At 41.3% G+C, this 23835-nt stretch overlaps 1 protein-coding gene and 1 pseudogene across 3 annotated transcripts in view; one reads left to right on the top strand and one right to left on the bottom strand.

The window, feature by feature from the left end:
* Positions 1-897: 897 nt before the first annotated feature.
* LOC144689480 (general transcription factor IIE subunit 1-like) lies at positions 898-8723 on the top strand (annotated as a pseudogene). The gene is made up of 4 exons (XR_013578654.1): positions 898-1345; positions 5392-5600; positions 6283-6499; positions 8322-8723. The product of XR_013578654.1 is annotated as a general transcription factor IIE subunit 1-like (transcript).
* Positions 8724-20104: 11381 nt separating this feature from the next.
* pcm1 (pericentriolar material 1) overlaps positions 20105-23835 on the bottom strand; it is a 163552-nt gene continuing 159821 nt past the window's right edge. For both annotated transcript variants that reach the window (XM_078548487.1, XM_078548477.1), the window contains exons 40-41: positions 23216-23333; positions 20105-22261 (exon numbers count right to left, since the gene is read on the bottom strand). In XM_078548487.1, the coding sequence (XP_078404613.1) occupies positions 22236-22261; positions 23216-23333 (144 nt within the window). In that variant the 3' untranslated portion in view covers positions 20105-22235. The remainder of the gene's footprint in view (positions 22262-23215; positions 23334-23835) is intronic.

Raw genomic sequence — 23835 nt, 5'->3', positions numbered from 1 at the left:
CACACAGTTGCAGGAGAATTTTTAATTTCTTCTCTTCATTCATAGGATTTGGTGCTGGCAAGGCCAGCATTTATTATCCATTCCTATTGGACAAGTTGCCCAGTTTGACTTCACTCCTGTGCAACTGTTGAATTCAAATTGGGAATATCCTGTGTTTCTGACAACACTGCAGTATTTGATGTCACTGATTATGTGGCTAGATCAAAACTAGGCCCCACATATGATAGATTGCCTGCCTGCTTTTAAACTAAAAGGAATCGGGCTTCAAAAGATTCAGACACTCCCATAACTCTCCTCTGGGAAAACGATAACAACACTTGAGAATTTGAGTTGTCCCTGTTTTGAGTAGATATTTTAGTGTTAAATTACCAACTGATCATGAACTTTTAAAGGAACTGGATATCTTATTCAGGCCTTGGATATTCAAGACAATCACTTTTTAAAAAAATCTTAAATAGCAAGACTGCTTTGTAATGCTTCCAATAGCACCCCACCAAATACTTTATTGCCATTGGTTTGGAAATATGAGGAACAGGTTTTAAACAATTTTATTTTGACTATAATACAGAGCTGGGGAAATGTTACATGCTATGCCTGACACCATCTGCAGTATGTGTGTAAAATGATTGAATGAGTTTGTTGGGATTGGCATGGTGCTCCTCTAGGTTACAATTGGTAAGAACCCATCTGGTTGTGTAAATGTAACTGCTGCCACCCTAAAATAAGGTTATGACTAAATTTTTCACTTCCATGATAAAGCTCAAAATGTTGAATGAATAATCATTGTTCCCTATTAATGGTCGCATGATATAAGAGAATAATTTTGGTTTAGTTTCATCTGCTTAATCCCTTTCAGCTAAACGATTTAAATTAAGTCATTTTTGATTGAAAGGTACCATGGGAGACCAAAATGTCATTAACGAAGTCCCCGCAGCCTTAAAGCGTTTGGCAAAATACGTAGTGCGTGGATTCTATGGGGTGGAATATTCCCTCACTCTTGATATTCTCATTCGCTATCCTTGTGTGAAGGAGGATGATTTGCAACAACTACTGAAGTTTGAGAAGAAGCAGCTCCGATCTGTTCTCAACACACTGAAATCTGACAAGTTTCTGAAGAGTCGAATAAGAGTTGAAACAAATTCTGAGGGGAAGAGTTCCAGACATAATTATTATCATATCAACTATAAGCTGTTAGTGGATGTAGTCAAATACAAACTGGACATTATGCGCAGAAAGATCGAAACAGATGAGAGAAATTCAACCACCAGATCATCATTTAAATGTCCGCTCTGTTTCAGCACATTCACCGATTTGGAAGTCAATCATTTGTTTGACCCTTGCACAGGTAAACCATGCATTTTATTGCATTCACGAGAGCCCAATTAATTTATCTCCAATATTCTCCCTCCATCTGGACCCCTCCCTCTGGATTCTTACCTTCTCTTGATCTTTTCACTGAGAACTGTCGGCGTGACATTAGTCGTCTCAATTTCTCTGCTCCTCTCTCCCACTCTAACCTGTCTCTCTCTGAACTTGCTGCACTCCGTTCTCTCAGGTTCAACCCTGACATTGTCATCAAACCCGCTGATAAGGGTGGTGCTGTTGTTGTCTGGCACACTGACCTCTACCTCGCAGAGGCTCAGCGTCAACTCGCAGACACTTCCTCCTACCTCTCCCTGGACCATGACCCCACCACTGAACATCAAGCCATTGTTTCCAGGACTGTTACTGACCTCATCTCCTCTGGAGATCTTCCCTCCAAAGCTTCCAACCTCATAGTCTTCCAACCTCGGACGGCCCGCTTCTACCTCCTACCCAAAATCCACAAACAGGTCTGTCCTGGCAGACCGATCATGTCAGCCTGTTCCTGCCCCACGGAACTCATTTCTTGCTATCTTGACTCCATTCTCTCTCCCCTTGTCCAGTCCCTTCCCACCTACATCCGTGATTCTTCTGACACCCTACATCATATCAACAATTTCCAGTTCCCTGGCCCCAACCGCCTCCTCTTCACCATGGACATCCAATCCCTCTACACCTCCAACCCCCACCGGGATGGTCTGAGGGCTCTCCGCTTCTTCCTCGAACAGAGGCCCGAACAATCCCCATCCACCACTACTCTCCTCCATCTGGCTGAACTTGTTCTCTCACTGAACAATTTCTCCTTAAACTCCTCTCACTTCCTCCAAATAAAAGGTGTGGCTATGGGTACCCGTATGGACCCCAGTTATGCCTGTCTCTTTATGGGGCATGTGGAACATTCCTTGTTCCAGTCCTACTCAGGCCCCCTCCCACAACTCTTTCTCCGGTACATCGATGATTGCTTCGGTGCTGCTTCATGCTCTCGTCTGGACCTGGAAAAATTTATTAATTTTGCTTTTTCCACCCCTCCATCATTTTCACATGGTCCATCTCTGACACTTCCCTTCCCTTCCTTGACCTCTCTGTCTCAGTTTCTGGTGATAGACTGTCCACCAATATTCATTACAAGCCTACCGACTCCCACAGCTACCTCGAATACAGCTCCTCACACCCCACTTCCTGTAAGGACACCATCCCATTCTCTCAGTTCCTTCACCTCCGTCGCATCTGTTCTGATGATGCTACCTTCAAAAACCATTCCTCTGACAAGTCTTCCTTCTTCCTTAACCAAGGTTTTCCACCCACTGTGGTTGACAGGGCCCTCAAATGTGTCCGGCCCATCTCCCGCACATCCGCCCTGACACCTTCCTCTCCCTCCCAGAACCATGATAGGGTCCCCCTTGTCCTCACTTATCACCCCACCAGCCTCCGCATTCAAAGGATCATCCTCCGTCATTTCCGCCAACTCCAGCACGATGACACCACCAAACACATCTTCTCTTCACCCCCTGGCGGCATTCCGCAGGGATCGTTCCCTCCGAGACACCCTGGTCCACTCCTCCATCACCCCTTACACCTCAACCCACTCCCACGGCACCTTCCCATGCATCCGCAGAAGGTGCAACACCTGCCCCTTTACTTCCCCTCTCCTCACCGTCCAAGGGCCCAAACACTCCTTTCAAGTGAAGCAGCATTTCACTTGCACTTCCCTCAATTTAGTCTACTGCATTCGCTGCACCCAATACGGTTTCCTCTACATTGGAGAGACCAAACGCAGACTGGGTGACTGCTTTGCGGAACACCTTCGGTCTGTCCGCAAGCATGACCCAGACCTCCCTGTCGCTTGCCATTTCAACACACCACCCTGCTCTCATGCCCACATGTCTGTCCTTTGCCTGCTGCAATGTTCCATTGAAGTTCAACGCAAACTGGAGGAACATCACCTCATCTTCTGACTAGGCACTTTACAACCTTTTGGACTGAATATTGAGTTCAACATTGGAGCTCTCTCCTCCATCCCCACCCCCTTACTGATCCCCCTTTTTTCCAATAATTTATATATATTTTTCTTTTCCCACCTATTACCATTATTTTTAAATGTATTTCCATGCATTGTTTTATCTCTACCTTTTAGCCTATTTCGATCCCTTCCCCCCACCCCACCCCCACTAGGGCTATCTGTACCTTGCTCGTCCTGCTCTCTACCCTTAATGTCACCTATTAGCACATTCCTTAGATAATATCACCACCGTCAACACCTCTTTGCCCTTTTGTCTATGACATCTTTTGGCAATCTCCACCTATCACTGGCCCTCTATCCAGCTCTACCTGTCCCACCACCCCCACCCCCCCACCCCCCTTAAACCAGCTTATATTTCACCTCTCTTCTATTTTTCCTTAGTTCTGTTGAGTCATACGGACTCGAAACGTTAACTGTGTTCCTCTCCGCAGATGCTGTCAGACCTGCTGAGTTTTTCCAGGTATTTTTATTTTTGTTTTGGATTTCCAGCATCCGCAGTTTTTTTGCTTTTAATTTATTTCATTCATGCCTTGCTTCAGGAGGGAAATACGATGTGTTTGAAATCATCCGCTAATAATCTTCCTGTAAAATTGACTGGAATTATGTTGATTGCTCCACACAAAAGGATTGTTTGAATTATAATGCAGAAACTTCTTTTGGGCTAATTGCCAACTTTTCAATAATTTGATTATTTTTGAAAATGCAGGGATTCTCGAATTTTTGTGCAGTAGCACGTTCACTGGAGCATTGATACTAAAATGGCCCCAGCAGCATTTCACTGAACTTTGATTCTGAGGAAATTGCCTACATGAAATGTCTACCAGAAGTTGTGATGGGGTAGAGGGTGGCAGTAATAGCTTCAATCTGCTCACAAGGGGTTTATAGCACACTTGTCCTGAGCTCGGGAAAAAGGTGTTTTAGTTTCTGCAGTTGACCAAAAAAATGTGCTACCAGCTGTGGTTTGATTAGGTCAAACCCTACGTCTTTGAATGAAAGGTCTCAGACATATATCCATGTCCGTCCCTCTCCCCAGAGCAGCCTGACGAGGAGGGAGACCCTCCACAGGACAGGACAATTGCTACAAAAATAAACAAGCTGAAGTTGCAATTGTAAAATAACTCGTACAAACATTCCACATAAACTGACCTGACGTTGCCCTCTTTCGTGGCACAATAACAATTTAATTCAAAGCTTTTGCTTGACAAACTTCTACAACAATTAGCTTTATGAACCTTTAGCTAAAGAGCAAGGACGTCACCATTCTCCTTCCCACTCGTTCCAGCCTAAATTGGCAGCGGGAGGCAGTGGCCCCGTTTGGCTATTCCACCACTGCACCGCCCAGGTCCTGTTCTTCCTTTGCTGCATTGTCTGTGTTCAGCGGGCAGCAGCCTAAGTGACTCTGGTCATTACAATAATAACTTCAGCGGGGACAGGTCGGTGTGGAAATGCCGACTACTGGGGGGAATCTTGGGCGATCCTGATGGAATAGTTGCTTTGTATTTAGTCGAGTCTTGGTTGAGCACTCGCTACCTTTGCAATCGGATAATGTCTTAGTACCTTAGAATTGAAGCTAGGTCAAAACCGACATGGAGGTAACAAATCCCAAGTGAAAGGGCAATATTTTACTTTCCTTTACCTTCAGTTTTTGGGCAGTACTGGGGCAGCCACTGTTGCATTTTCCTCCATGGGTGATGGCCGATGCTGAATATGTCTCTCGATACTTTTTCCACCCGTTTAGCTTTTGGTTGAAGCAATAGCGAAAAAACATGGGCTCCTAGCAATTTCCGATCAATGATAGTTCACGTGTGTGTGTACTAAATTAGCATTGCCATATATTAAAGCTTGTGCCTCTTCCATGAATATGTACTCAATTGCAGGCCTGTGGAGAGTAGGAGTAATGGGATAGCTCTGTCAAAACACAAACATGATGGGCCAAATGGCCTCCTATGCTGCATGATTTTTTTTCTCTCTGTAGTCATCCTTGTCTGCTGTTCCTGTAAAACCTATAGGCAATTTTAACTGCACATACTGCCATACTGAGGTAGAAGAAGATGCCTCTGCAATACCTAAACGAGATGCTCGAACCCTTCTGGCAACGTTTAACGAACAGATTGAACCAATTTATGCACTTTTACATGAAACTGAAGATATTGCTCTTCCACATGAGCTTCTGGAACCCCAACCAACTGAGATTCCAGAACTTGCACTAAGGTAAAGTGTGTCTCATCAATCCAATTCTGTTTGGTATTGCACTGTCTGCCATTATAAACACTCTCTTCAGCAGCAGATTTTATTTTCTTTGCTAAAGGGTACTTGAAGTTGTGTGTTCGCCTGGCACCTGAGTAGTAATACATTTGGAATGTCAGTTTATTAATTTCCCAGTCTATCTGAATAAATTGAATGTTCATGGTCCTAGTCTGCAGCATATGATGCATAAGTGTGTAGAGACCAGAACTTGTTCAGCTAAATATTACAAAAGCAAATTAATTTACAAGTTTGAATACTGCTAGTCTGAAATGACATTTCATGATGTAGCTTGTGCTGACTGCTCAGTGTCTTTACTTGAAAGCAGCCAAAGGAAAATACCCACTTTTGCACAATTAACCAATTACAACCAGTACATCCAAGGCCATTATTATAAATGCAGGAGGTAGCCTCAACTAAGATTGTCTAGGTTGAATAGCTGCAGGTTCAAGTCCTTATGATAACTGCTGCTTGAATCTACTGCAGGTTGTCATGAGAGTGAATTTAGGCTGTTGGTAGTCCACCTTCCAGAACCAAGAGAAGTTGACCTTTCATTCACTTGGCTTTATACATAGCAGGTACTGAAGCTCTTTTTTTTAAAAAAAAAAGCGTGAATAATTGAGAGCTTTTCTCATTGCATTTTTTTCCTCAGCCAGAATCAGAATGTACAATGTCTTAAAAGTAATGCTCATCTAGAAAGATGGTCAAACCAAACAGTTTACAGTGGCATCTACGAACAAAACATTGTAATAAATGTGCAAGAATCTGATGCCAAAACTAAGAAAAATGCAAAGCTGGTTAAATCGCAGCCCATCTGGATGACTGCAAGTACAGTTGATGGAGCTGGTTTGGATATAGCGGAGAACTCAACTGGTGAGTATATATGTATTTTCTGTAATCCTTTCCCTTCAGAAGCTTTGAGAAATCACTTAAAAGATCCAGTCTTACTTTTAGCAATCGCAAATCATTTGGTATTTCAGATCTTCAAACAAAACAATACCTTGGGATTTTCCTTTCCATTGCATGTATACTAATTGCCCTCTGCTCTCCAGTAACTATAGCTGTTAGCTTGGCTTAGTTGGTAGCGCACCTTTTTAATCAAAACGCCACTTCCCCGTCCAGTACATCCATCCAAGCCAACACTCCAATTTCAGTACTTTCAGAGTTGTATTTTTAGATGAGACTTTGAAAATAAGTCCTAGTTTGCCTGTTTCGATGGTGCAGGGGAATGCAAAAGATCCTATAGCAGTGTTCTGAGAGTGGGGAGATTTCCTATTCTTCTAGATTCCCTTGCCCTGTACTTTTTAAATTACCTGGTCGTTAATTCTTAGCTATTTGTGGAACATAGCAATGGATAGTTGTCGCTGCCAGCATTAAATAACATTATTTAGTGTTTCATTATATTGCTGTTGTGTACAGTGGGCTCAGTTTCAGTGCTAAGGGAAAGAGTAGATCACCCAGTAGTGGTTGGAATTTGAGGTCGAACTTATGATTTTCACCATGTTACTTTTCTGCATGCTCTTGTTCAATGAAAAAATAGGGAAAGTCCTCTTCCTGCTTGCCAGCCATACCACCCTGCACACCAAGAGGGCATTCTTGAATTTCTGGGAAGTTTTGTGAATTTTAGTACTCCCTTAAGGCCTTCATGGAACTCTTTTCCCCAGTTGGAGAGGGAAGGAAGCTGGCATACTGGCAGTAAACAGCCTATGCTGCCTTATGTGCAAAGTAAGTGTCACTGGAGGCACTGGCAGTCTATCTATCAACAGAAATGACCTCATCTCAAATTAGGAATGGGATTTGTGATCATTGTGCTTGAGCAACAATTTCAGGTCCAGGCCCAATGAGGGTAGTAAGATGTCTGAGACATGGAACAGTGCATCACTAGAAATTTCAATCTGCCATTGTTTTTTTTCTTTCCTGTCCTTTCCACTTGACACATGCATGAGCAGAAAATCTTGATTCTATCTGTCGAAAAACATAAACCACCACTTTGTGTATATTAGCCTTACAAATAGAATCATCAGTAAGAAATGTTATTTTAACACCAAACTATAAAACACATTGGCAGGCCAGTGCTGCTGAGCATGATTGAACAGCACTGTAGAATTCCTGGTGATTGTTCATGCTTGGTACCTTACTCTGTACAATGTCTTCTTCCCACATGCCATTCATAAGTTAGCAGTGTACATTGTTAACTTGGACTCTTGGTTTTTTTTTCAAAACATTAGAGCCTTGTTATTGGGCTGTAGAAGCATATGAATACTTAACATGCTTATACTGTTGTCCTTTAGCTACTGGTGATGTCCAGATTCCAAGAATGAATCCATAAAAAAAATTCTTAATTTAAACCTTGGCATATGTTCCCATTTTAGTGTTTTAAATTAAAATGCTGGCTGGAATAGCCCTGCAATTTTATTATACTTTTTGAAATAATCTGCCGATTGAAAGTATCACAAGCAAGATGAGCCTTCATTCTAATCCAAGTATGGTTCCATGACACACACTGAAAGATACTATAAGGAGGATGGATGTAGAAAATGGGATATTTCACCCTAACAAAATGCACTCAGCATTAAGTTTGCTTAGTTGGGACAAACAGAAGTTTTTGGTTTTGCTTTATTTCTAGCAAGAAGAGAAATTTTGTCTATTTTAGATTTGTTCAAAATTCACTTTTTTTCTGTTTTAAATATTCTAGAACAAACTGCTACTGAAATGTCTCAACAAAATACAAATTTGAACCACAAGACTCCAAATTATGAGGTCATAAGAACACTTATGATTCATGAGAAAAAAATATTAAGCGGAGCAACCTTCACTTCAAATGCAAATCGTAGCGAACCAGACAGTGAGACCAGTGAATCGGAGGATGAGTCAAAGAATACAGAACCACCCACAAAATTAGATCCTCAGGAAGAGGAAGATGAGTTTGAGCAAGAGAAGCCCACTGTTATGGTTGCTGGAAAGCTCCACCTCTACAGTGAAATTAGTCAAAATCCTGAATTAGTGTCTTTGATGACTGAAGAAGAACGAGAGAGTTACATTAGTATCTGCCAAGAGATGTTCCATTTAATGTATGATTAACAGCTGATATTTAAATTTCATCTGTATTAAATTATTATCTGGTGAATTGGGGAAAAAAGTGCTTTCTCGTATAATGTATTGCAACAAACTTAGTTTGTCTTTGCTTCTCACTCATTTGTCTTTGGTTTAGGTAAATCAATGAAAAAGTATGACTAAATGCTAACCATTAATTTCACTATGCAACTATTGGAGATGGAGTTTTAAAAGCTTGTGCAATAGTTGTTCAGCTTAATCTACTCTTTCTCCACTATTATGACACAGCTGATGGTAAAGGCTGAGTTGTTCAAATTCCAGAGGGAAACTTGAAACAACTGTCATAACCCTTTTTTTGTTGCAATTTGTATGTTTTGAGATGCAGGCTTTGACTTCAGTAGTAAGACTACTGATTCTTGATTTTTTTATAAAACTAAACATTTATTAATACAATGATTGTAAATACATACATTACTACTACAAAAATCCCCTAATTAATCTGACTCAATTACACCCCCAGTAAGACAACAGTAAAACTCATAGATTTAACAGACCTCTGGCAAAGCACACCCTGGACAGTAGCATTCAAAATGAGTTTCTTTCAGCTCTGGCTCCTTGCAGACAGACTTGGGGATTACTGGCTGGTGGCTTCTCACACTTGTTGGATCTTAAAATGTTTCTCCCTTACACACAATCTCCTTCCTTGAATGTAAATCTTCCATTGTAGCATTAGGCTTTTAACTTTCTCTCTTCTAACAATAGCATCCTTTCATCTCACCAATTTTATTAATAAACTGAAAAAAATATAAATACGTTGCTTGGTGTCTTCTAGCTAGGTGTAAGATTTCACCCGCAGTCTTGAATGGTTTCTTTTAACAAATGCAAAATTACAGTTTACCTTCTACCCTCCTTATGTTTATCTCATTAACATCTCAAAACTACTATACATCAAAACACCCAGACTAGCTGGCTTTAATCCAATTAAGACACACACAGACACAGCCCCCACTAGGAATCTATATGTTAAAATAATTTCCAATAACATTGTATATTCTTGCCATCGCATGAATTGATGTTAAATTCAAATGTCTTTTTCTTTCCCAAGTTAAGAGGTGTCATTCAGCAGAAGAAACTATACTTTCTGAATTATTACTGCAAAGAAAAGCAAGGGCCAGTTTCGAGTAACTACCATTATTCCCTTACTGTGTTCCATTTTATAACCAGCTTATCTATTCTGCTACTTTCTTTACTCCACATATTCTGACCTTAATTGCACATGTGCTATGGCATAAATATGCAATCGAAGGCCTTTCTGAACATCCACATGTGACATCTTCTTTGTTATATTTCAACGTATTTAAGTTGATCAAGTATGACATTCCCTTCTGCAATCCCTACTCTATATATTTTTTGGTTTCTAGATGTTTTACCATTACAGCTTTGAGTAGTTTTTCATTATGCATCCCTTCAAAATTCCTTTTTTTAAATAATGAAATCACAGTAGCTGCCTACTAGTCCTCTAGCCGTATTCCCTTCTCTAATGACTTAGCCATGATAACACTGATTATTTCTTAAGATCCACTTTACAATAGGGATTTTACTGTAAATTTGATTTAGCTTCTCAGTTATATTCTTTACTTGCCCCCTCCACTGTACCCAATCAAAATCTTAACATGATTTGAAGAGAATAAATCACACAAATGTGCTCCATTGTGACCATAAAAACAAAAAACTACTGCGGATGCTGGAAATCCAGATCAAAAACAGAATTACCGGGAAAAACTCAGCAGGTCTGGCAGCAGCGGCGGAGATGAAAATATTTGATGTTTCGAGTCCTCATGACCCTTCAACAGAACTGAGTGAAGTTAGGAGAGGGGTGAAATATAAGCTGGTTTAAGGTTGGGGGTGGGGGAGAGAGGTGGGGGGAAGGGGGGAAGAGAGGTGGGGGGAAGGGGGGAAGAGAGGTGGGGGGGAAGGGGGGAAGAGAGGTGGGGGGGAAGGGGGGAAGAGAGGTTGGGGGGGAAGGGGGGAAGAGAGGTTGGGGGGGAAGGGGGGAAGAGAGGTTGGGGGGGAAGGGGGGAAGAGAGGTTGGGGGGGAAGGGGGGAAGAGAGGTTGGGGGGGAAGGGGGGAAGAGAGGTTGGGGGGGAAGGGGGGAAGAGGGAGGGGTGGGGGGAAGAGAGGTGGGGGGGAAGGGGGGAAGAGGTGGGGGGGAAGGGGGGAAGAGGGAGGGGTGGGGGGAAGAGAGGTGGGGGGGGTGGGGGGAAGAGAGGTGGGGGGGGGTGGGGAGAAGAGGTGGGGGGGGTGGGGAGAAGAGGTGGGGGGGGTGGGGAGAAGAGGTGGGGGGGGTGGGGAGAAGAGGTGGGGGGGGAAGAGAGGTTGGGGTGGGGTGGGGTGGGGTGGGGTGGGGGGGGTTGTAGGGACAAGCAAGCACCCTACAACCACCCCACCCCCCCCACCCACAACTTCTCTCCCCCCACCCACCCCCCAACCTTAAACCAGCTTATATTTGACCCCTCTCCTAACTTCACTCAGTTCTGCTGAAGGGTCATGAGGACTCAAAACGTCAACTCTTTTCTTCTCCGCCGATGCTGCCAGACCTGCTGAGTTTTTCCAGGTAACTCTGTTTCCATTGTGACCATGTTGGCTGACTCCAGCCTAATCCCACTTTCCAGATCTTGAGCTGTAGTCTTGTGCATATCTAAATGCAATGAGTGTTTCTGGTTCCACCATCCTTTCAGCCCCCACCACCCTTGGTGGAAAAATAAATTGCCTTCAAATCTTCTCATGGGCTATGGACATTGCTGGCCAGGCCAGCATTTGTTGCCCATCCCTAATTGCCCTTGGAATGAGCGGCTTGTATTAGTTAGAGTCAACCACATATTGCTGAGGTCCGGCTTCACATGCAGGCTGGGCCAGGTAAGGATGGCAGATTTCCTTCCCTAAAGGGACATTGGTGAACCAGTTTTTACAACAGTTGATGATAGTTACTGAGACTAGCTTCATAATTCCAGATTGTTAATTGAATTTAAATTCCACCAGCTGCTGTAGGGGGATTTGAGCCCATGGTCCCCCAGGCCATTAGACTGGGCCCCTGGATTACTAGCTCAGTGATGTTACCATTACCCCCACTGTCTCCCTCCAGTGATTAATTATCAATTAATTTAAATTTATGCCCTCCTTTCTATCCATTCTTAGCCAGGGCCCTGATGATTTTGTACACCTCAAATTAATATTTTCCCTCACCCTTTGTTCCACAGAAAACTATTCAGACAAGATGAACGATCAATTTAGCTGTTTTTGGTAGAAATAATGGAAGGTGTTAGCTAGGACACAGAATTCTGTTTCCCTGGACATAAAATATCTCCTATTCAAAATGGCAAACAGGGCTTCTGGTTTAAAATACTTCAAGCCCTCTGTACTCCACTCTACTACCAACCAGAGGCAAACGTACTTCCTACTGGGGCAAGTCAATATTCATACAAATAATTTAAGAGGTGAAAGCAACTTGGAGAGATGTAGGGAGGGTATTCAGAGCCTGGGACCTAGGCAACTGAAGAAGGAGCAAACAATGGTGGAGTGATTTAAAACTGGGGGATGCGTGCACAATACCAGAATTACCAGAGTGCAGATATTACAAAGGGTGTAGGGCTGGAGCAGATTATAGAATTGGGGAGGGACAAGGCCATGGAAAGATTTGAAAAGAAGGATGAGAATTTTAAAATCAAAAGGCACTGACTGGGAGCTAATATAGATCAACAAGCAGAGAGGTGACTGGGACTTACTGCAAGTTAAGACATGAGCAGCAGAATTTTGGGTGACCAAGTTTACGGAAGGTAAAATGAGGGAGATGGGCCAGGTGTGCATTGGAATAGTCAATTCTAGAGGTAACAAAGGTATGACTAGGTTACAGTGGCAGATGAACTGGGATAGGAGCAAGGTTGGGGGGCAGTGTTTTGGAGGTGGAAATAAGCAGTTTTGGGGATGGTTCAAGGTCAGAGTCTCATCTCGGAGTCACGTGACACCAGGGTTGTAAGCAGATTGGCTTGATCTCAAAACGTCGCCAGGGATGGAGGCTAACTAGGGACGAGAAACGATAATTTGTCTTATTCATTTTTAATTGGATTAAACTTCTCATTTGATATGGACTGTTGGATAAGCGATCTGATAATTTAGCAACAGTGATGTCAAGAGAGGCGGTGGTGAGGTAGAGCTGGGTGTCATCAGTATACATGTGAAAACTAACGTGTTTTTGGATGATGTCACTGGGAGCAGCATATAGATGAGAAATAGGAGGGGGCCAAGAATAGATCCTTGCAGAGCACCAGAGATAATGGTCTGGAACAGGAAGAAATTTTTCTGGCTATGATTAGATAAGAATTGAACCAGGTGTGAGCAGTCCGACCCAGCTGGACAACAGTGGAGAGGCATTGGAAGAGGCTGGTGTGGTCAATAGCGTCAAAGGCTGCAGAAAGGCTGAGAAGAATGAAGAGGGAAAGTTTACTGTTGTCAGAGTCCCATAGTGTGTCATTTGTGTTTCGGTACTGTGGCATATGTCGGGGGAGAAAAGCTGATCGGAGGGATTCAAACATGGAGTTCCAGGATAGATGGGAACAGATTTTGGAGGTGGCAACATGCTTAAGGACTTTGGAAATGAAAGGGAGGTTGGAGGTGAGACGATAGTTTGCGAGGGCAGTAGGGTCAGGGATTGTTTTGTTTTCTGAGGAGAGGGGTGATGATGGCAGATTTAAAGGTGAAGGGGACAACACCTGAAGAAAAAGAACCATTTAATATCAGGAGTGGAAGTTGGGTGATCAGTTTAATGGGAAGATCAAGGGAACAGAAGGTGGGTCTCATGGACACGATGTGCTCAGTGAGGGCATGAGAGGAGATAGGAGAGAAACTAGAGAAATATGCAAATTTAGGGCAGTTGGTGGGGTGTAGGGAAGCATTAAAGGAAGTTTGGCCTAATGGGTGGGAGAGATGTGGCAGAGGCAGGGGATCAATGGTCTTGATCTTAGTAACAAAAGAGTCCATGAGCTCCTCACATTTATTGGAGATGAAAATGGAGGGGTTAGGGGTTTCAGATGGTTTACAGTATATAAAAGGTAGGGCTTATCTTTGCATTCAAATGATTATAGAATGGCGGGCAGTTCTAGTAGACAAGCAGAACCCAGTGTTTAAGTGGTCCAGCCAGGTCTGACATTGGATGGCTAAAAAGAAACTGCCATACCCTTTCAAGTCTGCATCCCTTGGGGCTTAAGGGAACAGAAAGGAGGGTCATATGGTCGAACTTGCAGGGTGATGGAGAGTAATAATTTTATTGGGGGCTAAGGCATTGAAGGTGGTGAGGGTGTGGCTGAGCAATCAGTAGTTCCAGAAATATTGCAATGAAAAGAGCCAGAGCCAGGCAGTTGGGATTTTCAAAGCTCAGTTCTAACTGAATCAGTAAAGGGCGCATGAGAAGACAGGCGACTATGCTGGAGTGATACTGGTGTGGGAGAAGTGAGTTCTGGTTTGTAGGGCACTGGCACCAGTATTAGGGAAAGTGGGGGCTGTCCCACTGGGACCATCTACACCTGAAATGTACTGGGATGAGTGTTCTTGTGAATTGCATAACTGGAGAAGCAGAGAAGGCTTTAAACTAAATAAAGGGGGTCAAGCTTGGGTAGAAGTAGCAAATCAAGGGGTAGATTCAAGGTAGGGGAGCATAATAGTAATATGAGAAATGAGAGTCACAGAATAGCAGGAAGGGACAGAGGGATAAACCCCAAGAATATACCAATAGTCAAGACTAGATGTTACAAAGATAACAAAAAGACAAAACTAAATGCTCTGTATCTGCACGTAGCATTCATAACAAAGTAAATTAATTGATAGCACATATTGAAGTAAATTAATATAATCCGATAGCCATTATGGAGACGTGGCTGCAGGATGACAAGGATTGTGTCCTGAATATTGAGGGGTATATGACATTCAAGAAGAATAGGAAGCTAAGTAAAGGTGGAGGGGTAGCACTGTTGATCAAGGATGGCATGGGTGCTTTGGTTAGAGATGACCTTGGTTCAAGAGATCAGGGTGTAGAATTGGTTTGGAGATAAGGAATAGTAGGGGAAAGAAGTCACTAGTGGGAGTGGTCTACAGGCCCCCTAACAGTAACCACAATGTATGACAAAAGTATACAAGAAGAAATATTGAGTGCTTGTGACAATGGGACGGCAATAATCATGGGTGATTTCAATCTACATATGAGCTGGAAAAATCAGATTGGCAGTAGTAGCCTGGATGAGGAGTTCATAGAATGCTTTTGAGGTAGTTTCTTAGAGCAGCACATTCTGCAACCAACCAGAGAGCAGGTTATATTAGTATTAATATAATATTGGTATTGTGTAATGTGACAAGATTAATTAAAGACCTCAGGGTAAAGGCACCCTAAGGTGGCAGTGGCCACAACATGATTGAATTTTACATCCAGTTTAAAAGGAAGAGTAGATCTAAGACTAGTATTTTAAACTTAAATAAGAGGAACTATGTGGGCATGAAAGCTGAGCTGAAGTGAACTGAGATACTAGGCTAGGGGATAGATCAATAGAGAAGTAGTGGCAGACATTTAAGGAGATATTTCAGAATACTCAGAATAAGTATATTCCAACGATAAAGAAAAATTCTAGGGGGAGGACCCACCATCATTGGTTAACTAAAGAAGTTAAGGAAAGCATCAAACTTAAGGAAAAAGTATAAAACTATGCAAAAATGAGTAGCAGGTCAGATGATTGGTCAGGACATAACGGTAGAGAATGACTAAAAGGTTAATCAGGAGAAAGAAATTAGAGTATGAGAGGAAGCTAGCCAGAAATGTAAACTGATAGCAAGAGTTTTTACTGGTATTTTAAAAAGGAAAGAGTAAGTAAAGTGAGTGTTGGTCCTCTAGAGAGTGACAATGGGGAGTTAATAGTAGATAATAAGGAAATGATGGATGAAACAAATATATATTTTGCTTGTCTTCACTATAGAGGATACAAAAACATTCCTGTAATAGCTGTAAATCAAGAGGTGGAAGGGACAGGGGAACTTGGTGAAATTTCAATCACTAGGGAAGTGGTACTGAGCAAAATGATGGAGCTGCAGGCTGACAAATCTCTGGGTCCTGATGGACTTCATCCTAGGGCCTTAAAAGAGGTGGCTAATGAGATAGTAGATGCATTGGTGCTAATTTTCCAAAATTCCCTAGATTCTGGAAAGGTTCCATCAAACTGGAAAGCAGCAAATTTAACCCTCTACTCAAGGAGGGAAGCAGAAAACAGGGATCAATAGGCCAGCTAGCTTGACGTCTGTCATGGGGAAGGTGTTAGAGTTGATCACTAAGGAGGTTATAACTGGGCACTTAGAGAAACTCAAGATAATTGGGAAGAGTAAGCGTGGTTTTGTGAAAGGAAAATCGTGTTTAACCAATTTATTGGAGTTATTTGAAGGAGTAACTTGCGCTGTGGATAAAGGGGAGCCTGTAGACGTGCTATATTTGAATTTCCAGAAGGCATTTGATAAGGTGCCGCATCAAAGGTTATTGTGGAAAATAAAAGCCTATGATTTAGGGGGTAGCATATTAGCATGGACATAAGATTGGCTGGCTGGCAGAAAACAGAAAATGCATAAATGGTCTTTCTCTAATTGGCATGATGTGACGAGTAGAGTCCAGCAGGGGTCTGTGCTGGGGCCTCAACTTTTTACAATTTACATCAATGACTTAGATGAGGGGAGCGAAGGTATGGTAGCTAAATTTGCAGATGACACAAGATAGGTAGGCAAGTATGTTATAAAGAGGACATAAGGAGGTTGTAGACGGATATAGATAGGTTGAGTGAATGGACAAAGATCTGGCAGATGGAGTATCATGAGAAATGAGAGAACTTTGGCAGGAAGAATAAAAAAGCAGAGGATTACTTAAACAGAGAACAGCTACAGAATTCTGACGTACAGAGGGATCTAGATGTTCTAGTGCACGAGTCACAAAAAAGTTAGTATTCAGGTACAGCAGATAAGTAAGAAGGCTAATGGAATGCTAGCCTTTATTACGAGAGGAATTGAACATGAAAATAAGTTATGCTTCAGTTATACAGGGCATTGGTGAGACGATGTCTCAAATACTGTACGCAGTTTTGGTCTCATTTAAAGAAGGATGTTAATGCGTTGGAGGCGGTTCAGAGCAGGTTTACTAGATTGATACCTGGAATGAGCGGGTTGATTTATGAGGAAAGGTTAGACAGACTGAGCTTGTTTCCACTGGAGTTTAGAAGAGCGAGGGGTGACATAAGATGAGGAGAAATTTTTTCTCTGAGGGTTGTGTGGCTTTGGAACTCTGTCTCAGAAGGTAGTGAAGCGGGGTCATTGAATATTTTTTAAGGCAGGGGTAGATTCTTGTCAGGCAAGGGAATCAAAGGTTATCAGGGGTAGATGGGAATGTGGAATTCAAAACACAAACAGAACAGCCATAATCTAATTAAATGGTGGAACATGCTTGAGGCTCTGAATGGCCTATTTTGTATGTAATTGGAAGATAGTTTATTCCAGGGACAGATATAGGTGGGGGTGGGAGTGGGTTGCACGGAAAGGGGATGTGGGTGGTGAGTGTTAGAAGAAAGTGATTAGAGATGGTCTTAACCTGTAATTGCTACGATGGAGCTAGCAAGACCTTGTGAGACGGTATGGTAAAGGAATGGCTGTAAATATATGTTGGGGAGCTTACATGGAGGGAGACTTAGGGAGAATAAGAGAGCAGTAAACTCAAGAGGAGAAATGAGTTGAGATCAGTGAAATGAGAAGTCCTTTGGTTCAGAAGCTGAAGGGGGAAAGCAGTGAAGATACCTTGGTGATAACATTTTCATTGCACTTGGAAGTGTGGTAGAGACCAATAATTTTGAGGCAGGTGAAAGGGGTGGAACAAGGTGTGATGCATAAAGGAGGAGACAGTGCCAGAGGAGTTCGGGGTCACACCTCAGTGTGATTGGTTGATAAATGTCACACTATCAATATGAGTCTTGAAAGGGCAAGTGGTGGAAGATCTAGCCAGGCAGGGAGGTTTGTTATCACCCCTCAGACAGGTTTCCATTAAGGCCAGGATGTTGATGAAATCATCCACAATAAGTTCATGGATAGCAAGGGCCATTAAAATGTTCATTATTCATATAAATGCAAGAGCCGCACAATCTCTAAGCAGAACTGTTTCAAACTCCTTAAATGTTGATAAACTCCCCTTGCTGGAAGAGCAAATGGGAAAGTTAGCAAAGGCACGTATAATGAATGGGGATCTGGACCAAATGTGGAAAAGTAATGAGCAGGCTAATAACAAATTACTGCAATTGTCCTTCCCGAATCTTGTTTATTTCAGTTTAAAAATATATGAACACCCCCAACCTTCATTTTTTAAAGATGTTCATGGGATGAGAGTGTCATTAGCAAAGCCAGCATTTGTTGCTCATCCCTGATTGTCCCTGAACTATTTGTGAGCCTCCTTCTCGAACTGCTGTAGTCTGTGCGTAGGTACACCGATAGTGAAGGAACAGCAATATAGCTGCAAATCAGGCTGAAGTGTGGCTTGGAAGGGAATTGCAGGTGGTGTTCCCATGCATCTACTGTCCTTGACCTTCCAAATGGTAGAAGTCACAGGTTTGAAAGGTACTGTCAAAGAAGCCTTGGCATGTTGCTGTAATGCATCTTGTAGATGGTACACACAGTTGCCACTGTGCACGGTGGTGGAAGGAGTGTGTTTAAAATGGTGGATGGGTTGCCGATTAAGCAGGCTGCTTTATCTTAGTGTTGAGCTTCAAGTTTTGTAGGAGCTGTACTCATTCAACATTTTTAAAAATTCTTTCATAAGGGATGAGGGTTGCTGGCTGGGCCAGCATTTGCTTCTTATCCCTAATTGCCCTTGAGGAGTTGATGGTGAGCTGCCTTCCTGAACCACTGCAGTCCATGTGGTGCATGTATGAACACAGTGCTGTTAGGGAGTTCCAGGATTTTAACCCAGCAACAGTGAAGGAAAGGCAATATAGTTCCAAGTCAGGATGGTGGGTGGCTTGGAGGCTAACTTGCAGGTGATAAGAGATCACACATTTGGAAGGTGCTGTCAAAGGAGGTTTGGTGAGTTGCTGCAGTGTATCTCTTGTAGATGGTACACAATACAAACACCATGCACCACTGGTGGAGGGAGTGAATGTTTAAGATGTTGTGGTAGGATGCCAAACAAGTGAGCTGCTTTGTCCTGGATGATGTCGAGCCTCTTGAGTGTTGTTGGAGCCACACTCATCCAGGCAAGAGGAGTCCATCATACTCCTGACTTTTGCCTCATAGATGGTAAACATATTTTGGGGAGAGGGGGAGAGTTACTCTCTGCAGAATTCTCAGCCTGTTAGCTGCTCTTGTAGCCATAGTATTTATATGGCTAGTTAATTCAGTTTCTGGTCAATGGTAATGCTCAGGTTGTTGATGGTGGGGGATTCAGCAATGGCAATATCATTGAATGTCAAAATATGATGGTTAGATTCTCTCTTGCCTGAAATGGTCAATATCTGGCTCTTATATGAAACAAATGTCTCTTATCAGTCCAAGTCTTGCTGCATATAGACAGAGACGACTTAAGTATGAGAAGTTGCGAATGATACTGAACATTGTGCAAACAACAGTGAACATTTCAAGTATCCCAAGAAATTGAGAGATCAGTAATTCTCATTCTCGGTATGCAACAGTATTTAATCCCTCCGAACTGAGCTGCAAGAATTTTTGTGCATGCGGTGGGTGGGTTAGGGCACAGCTTTCCAATTAGATATATGGCTAACAAATGACTAGCAAAACATTTCACTTGTTGTTTTCTTCAACCCATCATCCATTTTATCCCCTCCTTTTCTAAAGTTGCTGTTAAACTAAAAGTTTCACAAGTGCTAGCAGTCCTTTGTCATAATCATTTTTCACATTCAAGTCAAGACAGTGATCACAGGGAGTATATGTTACCATGGATTGATTCACAACCTTACCTAAGGACATCCTTACTCAAGATTTCTACATAGACACTTTGGGCAGGGATCTTTTTATATTTGCTCTTGGGAAATGCATCAGTAACAAGCCTTGCATTTATTACCCTCCCCAACTGCTCTCAAGAAGGTGGCAGCAAGTTGCCTTCTTGAACTGTAGGTTCTTGTGCTGTAGGTACAACCAGAGGATGGTGATCAAGAAGCCTGGGATTGTTTGCTTCTCCTCACAAAGATGCACGATGCTGTGACACTTGTTCATATTCCTTATGACCCAAGTATTGAGTTTACTAAAAGAATCACACGATACAAAATAATACAATATTTCATAGCATGTGTTATAATCTCAAGTCAGTCTATTGGGCAACAGTGTATGAGCCTTTCTAATTATTTAATCAGTAATGACAAACACAAAGAGTGTAACTTTATTTTGAAATTGCATAGTAAACATTTTAAAATCATACGTTAAAAATGCAGATTAAGGATTGACCACACAACACAGCAACATGCCTGTCAAAAAGTTCAAGTTTAAATTAAATACACGAATCATAGAAACATTAAGATGCAAAAATGCAACGCACTGAAAGAGAACTTAGCATGTCAATTCTACAAAAATGTGTTCCTGCTGCTACTAGCTGAAACAGTGCACCTATTCTAAGTAGTGTCAAAGACAAATCTGTGTCCAATTTCACAAAAAGCCTTTTTCTGCAGGAGTCACTCCTCCCTTATGGAAAAGGAAAGTAGATCAACTCCTCCCTTTGTACTGTAGCATGCCGCAGCCAACAACATATTGTTAGAGACAGTCACCCTAGTAAGCAATTTAGAAAAGAATTGTAGGACTTAAGAATGGTTACTATGAATAAGGGGTTAAAGCTGCTTGTTTGAGTCATTTGCAATATTTTCAGTCACATGTTGTTGCCCAATGTACCAAAGAGAATAGTTCAATTAATTTAGATTACATTCAAGATACATCACACAACAGATTGATAATTTTATGCACACAATATTTTAGGCTCAAATAAATTGAAAATTTATTACAAAATCTTCAAGACAAGCAAAGTAGAACCTTGTAGTAGTGCCTGTTATCAAGGCTTGAGCTCCTTTACTAAGACCTGGAAAAGCATCTGTTGCATTTTTTTCTAAATAGTACTACATTGGTGTTGTGTTGCAAACATATAAATGTTTCTATGTATGCCATTAGGGCTTATGAAAATGGAAATAATCATGTGAAACATGCATGCATGTGAATGGTACAAATCTGTTTAAAATTGCATGAAGTAATGCTCAGCTCTTGAACTAACCAGAACATGGAGCTTTCCATTGTAACAGCACCTCAGAAGCTGTGGAACTAATTCAGATCTTGCTTTTGACAGTAAAGTTTGATGTTAATAGTCACTGCTCATTTGCAAGCTTAAATTCAGTTGAGTGGCATCCAGTGAATCTCATTTATCTAGTATATGTATAAAAATAATAAGTAGATTTACAGAAGAGAATTTTAAGCAGATGACACTACTGGAATGGCAAATCAATGTCCTTAGTTCTTTAAAATATCAATCTGATATTGTGTTTGTACATAATTCAATTCTATACCAGAATATGAAAGCAGAGAACAAGCTGATTTGAGATCAGTAATTCAGTGTCAGACCAATACAACTCACTTTTACCTGCAATGCATGTATGCTGTGGGTCTAATTTGCAAATGAGTTGCCATATTAACAAAAAGTAGGGCAAGTTCTTTATATATCCAACTTTAATTAGCATATTTCAGATCTACAGGTGTGTTTGGTAGGTTAGAAGAGGCTCCACTGACTAGATGGTATCACAAGTCAGTTGGAACAGTTTAACTACAATGGATGAACCCAGCTAATCTAGAATGCCATTTTTCATGCCAAAATGCCACTTTGAAATACAGCAAATATATTTAAGTTACCATATATTTGCTTATGAGACTGGCTTGGAGTCAAATAACTGCAGCAGGTTCTTATAAATTGCATATGGATAAACATTGTCCACTTGCATACATTGTAGAGAGTCACAAAAAAAAAGCTCCACATTGAACAAGCACAATAAAATCTCTCTAGAAATAGGTTGATAGTTGATACAGTACTACTTTAAAGAACTGCAGCATATGAAACCAGATGGAATTACCCACTGTAGATAAAATGTACTGATGAGGGAAGTCTACTAAATAGATCACTACCTTCTGAATGACAAAATATAGTAGTGCTGGGACTAGAGCCGTTCATTATAAAAGTGGATTTATTTTATTATAAAACAGGGTTATATATGTTATTTTGTCAGTAAAAAATGAAAATTCAGGCCATAGACTATTCAGAAACAAAATTATTCAAAGTACTGTGATGTACTGCAGCTTATACTCTGTGGACCAAGAAATAATGGTCAGACTAACCAATCTATATAAAGGGGCAACAATTCTAGCAAAAGGCTAATTAAAAGAAAACATTTTGAACCATAAATTTAATTAACATAGTCAAACAGAACAAGACAGTGATGAAGATCAATAAATATTCATTCATGCACTTCGGGCTCCACCATTTTCTAAAACAAAGGGGAAAAAAGATTAATATTATTAATAGCTTAGAAACCAATACCTGTCAGATTTATTATCTAGTTCAGTAACAAGAATTGCTGATGTTCTTTTCTTCCACCCCAACCCCCCTCCATTTCAAACCACAGAAATGTTTCCACGTTAATAACACTACATTACCCAGCTGGAGGAGTGTTCTTCTGGCATATGATGGCTCCAAATCAGCTCACAGGCTGGTCCAAAGTGGCAGCCCCAGTGAACAGCAGAGGGTCAATGACAAATTATTTTTCCCATTTGATAGCACTGAAGCTACAATAACAGGAAAGAACTTCCAGATGCAGGGTAAATGGATGTTAGAAAACTGACATTTTATAAATAAGAAAACTTTGTTATATTTTATCATAAAGAAATTGAGCCAGCATTTTAAGCATAAAGTATTACACCTAGACTCTCTTTCCTCAATTTCCACATCCTTCTTTCCTGAGCATTTTTCTTCAGTTCTGAGATTCTGCTCCAGACAAGGGTATTGAGCAGTTGTGTAAATCTTTCAATTGACTGAAAACAGATCAAAGCAAGAAACTGGAAGTAGACTACTCCTTTTATAAATGTTTAAATATAATTAACTGAGGAACAAAAGGCACAGAAAAATGTCATTCCATTTGAAAAATTTCCATCTGTTTTTTAAACACACAGTATTTACATGATGAAGAATAATACCAGCTTCTAGCCTCTGCTTAATATAAATGTTTCTCTGTTAAAAATTTTTACCCTCATGATATTTTGTAATTGCTGCTCTCTCCAGCATCTTTACACTATTGCACATCAGAAGTTAGGGTACAGGTTAACCAGTTTTATAAACTGAGGCGGTGGCAATGTTTAATCCAATATTACCTAGAACACAATTACGTAATTAAACTACAAAAAAATGGCAGGCTATTGTAAAATATCTGTCATCCGCCTCTTACCTGGTTCTTTCAGTGTTTCAGAGTTGCCTGCAAGCTCCTGTGCTCCATTTACATTCAGCAGAACACAAGCTAAATTGTTATTCTGCTCTTCTTCAGAAATTCTCCTCATCAATTCATCCTGTGAATATTTGAAAAAAAAATGAAGGAGCATGCTTTTGAATTACTGCCCATTAATATTTTTATTCAGTCATCCCAGGACTCAGAAGTTCAATTACTAAATTTATAATTTAGAAGTGAGAGTGGTACATTCTGGTAGAAAGAATAAGGAGGCCTCATACTCCTTGAAAATAGGTATTTAAATGTGGTAGAGGATCAGAGCGATTTGAAGGTACAGACACATATGGCCACAAAAATAGCAAACAATACTCTGAGGTTCATATCTGGAATGATAGAATTGACAAATAGAAGTTATGTTAAATTTGTATGGAACCTTGGTGTGAGGTCACACTTGCACTCCTGTGAACAGACTTGTTCATGCATTACTAAAATTATCCAGAGGCACTGGAGAAGGTGCAAGGAAGATTTACTAGAATGATAACAGAACTGAGAGGTTATATCTATCAGGAAAGATTTGATTGGCAGGGGATCTTTTCTTCAGAAAAAAAGATTGAGGGGGACCT

Source organism: Cetorhinus maximus, chromosome 1, assembly GCF_964194155.1.
Source record: "Cetorhinus maximus chromosome 1, sCetMax3.hap1.1, whole genome shotgun sequence".
Taxonomy (NCBI): Eukaryota; Metazoa; Chordata; class Chondrichthyes; order Lamniformes; family Cetorhinidae; genus Cetorhinus; species Cetorhinus maximus.
The sequence above is the reverse complement of the archived record's forward strand: the minus strand, read 5'-3'. Positions and strand labels throughout refer to the sequence as shown.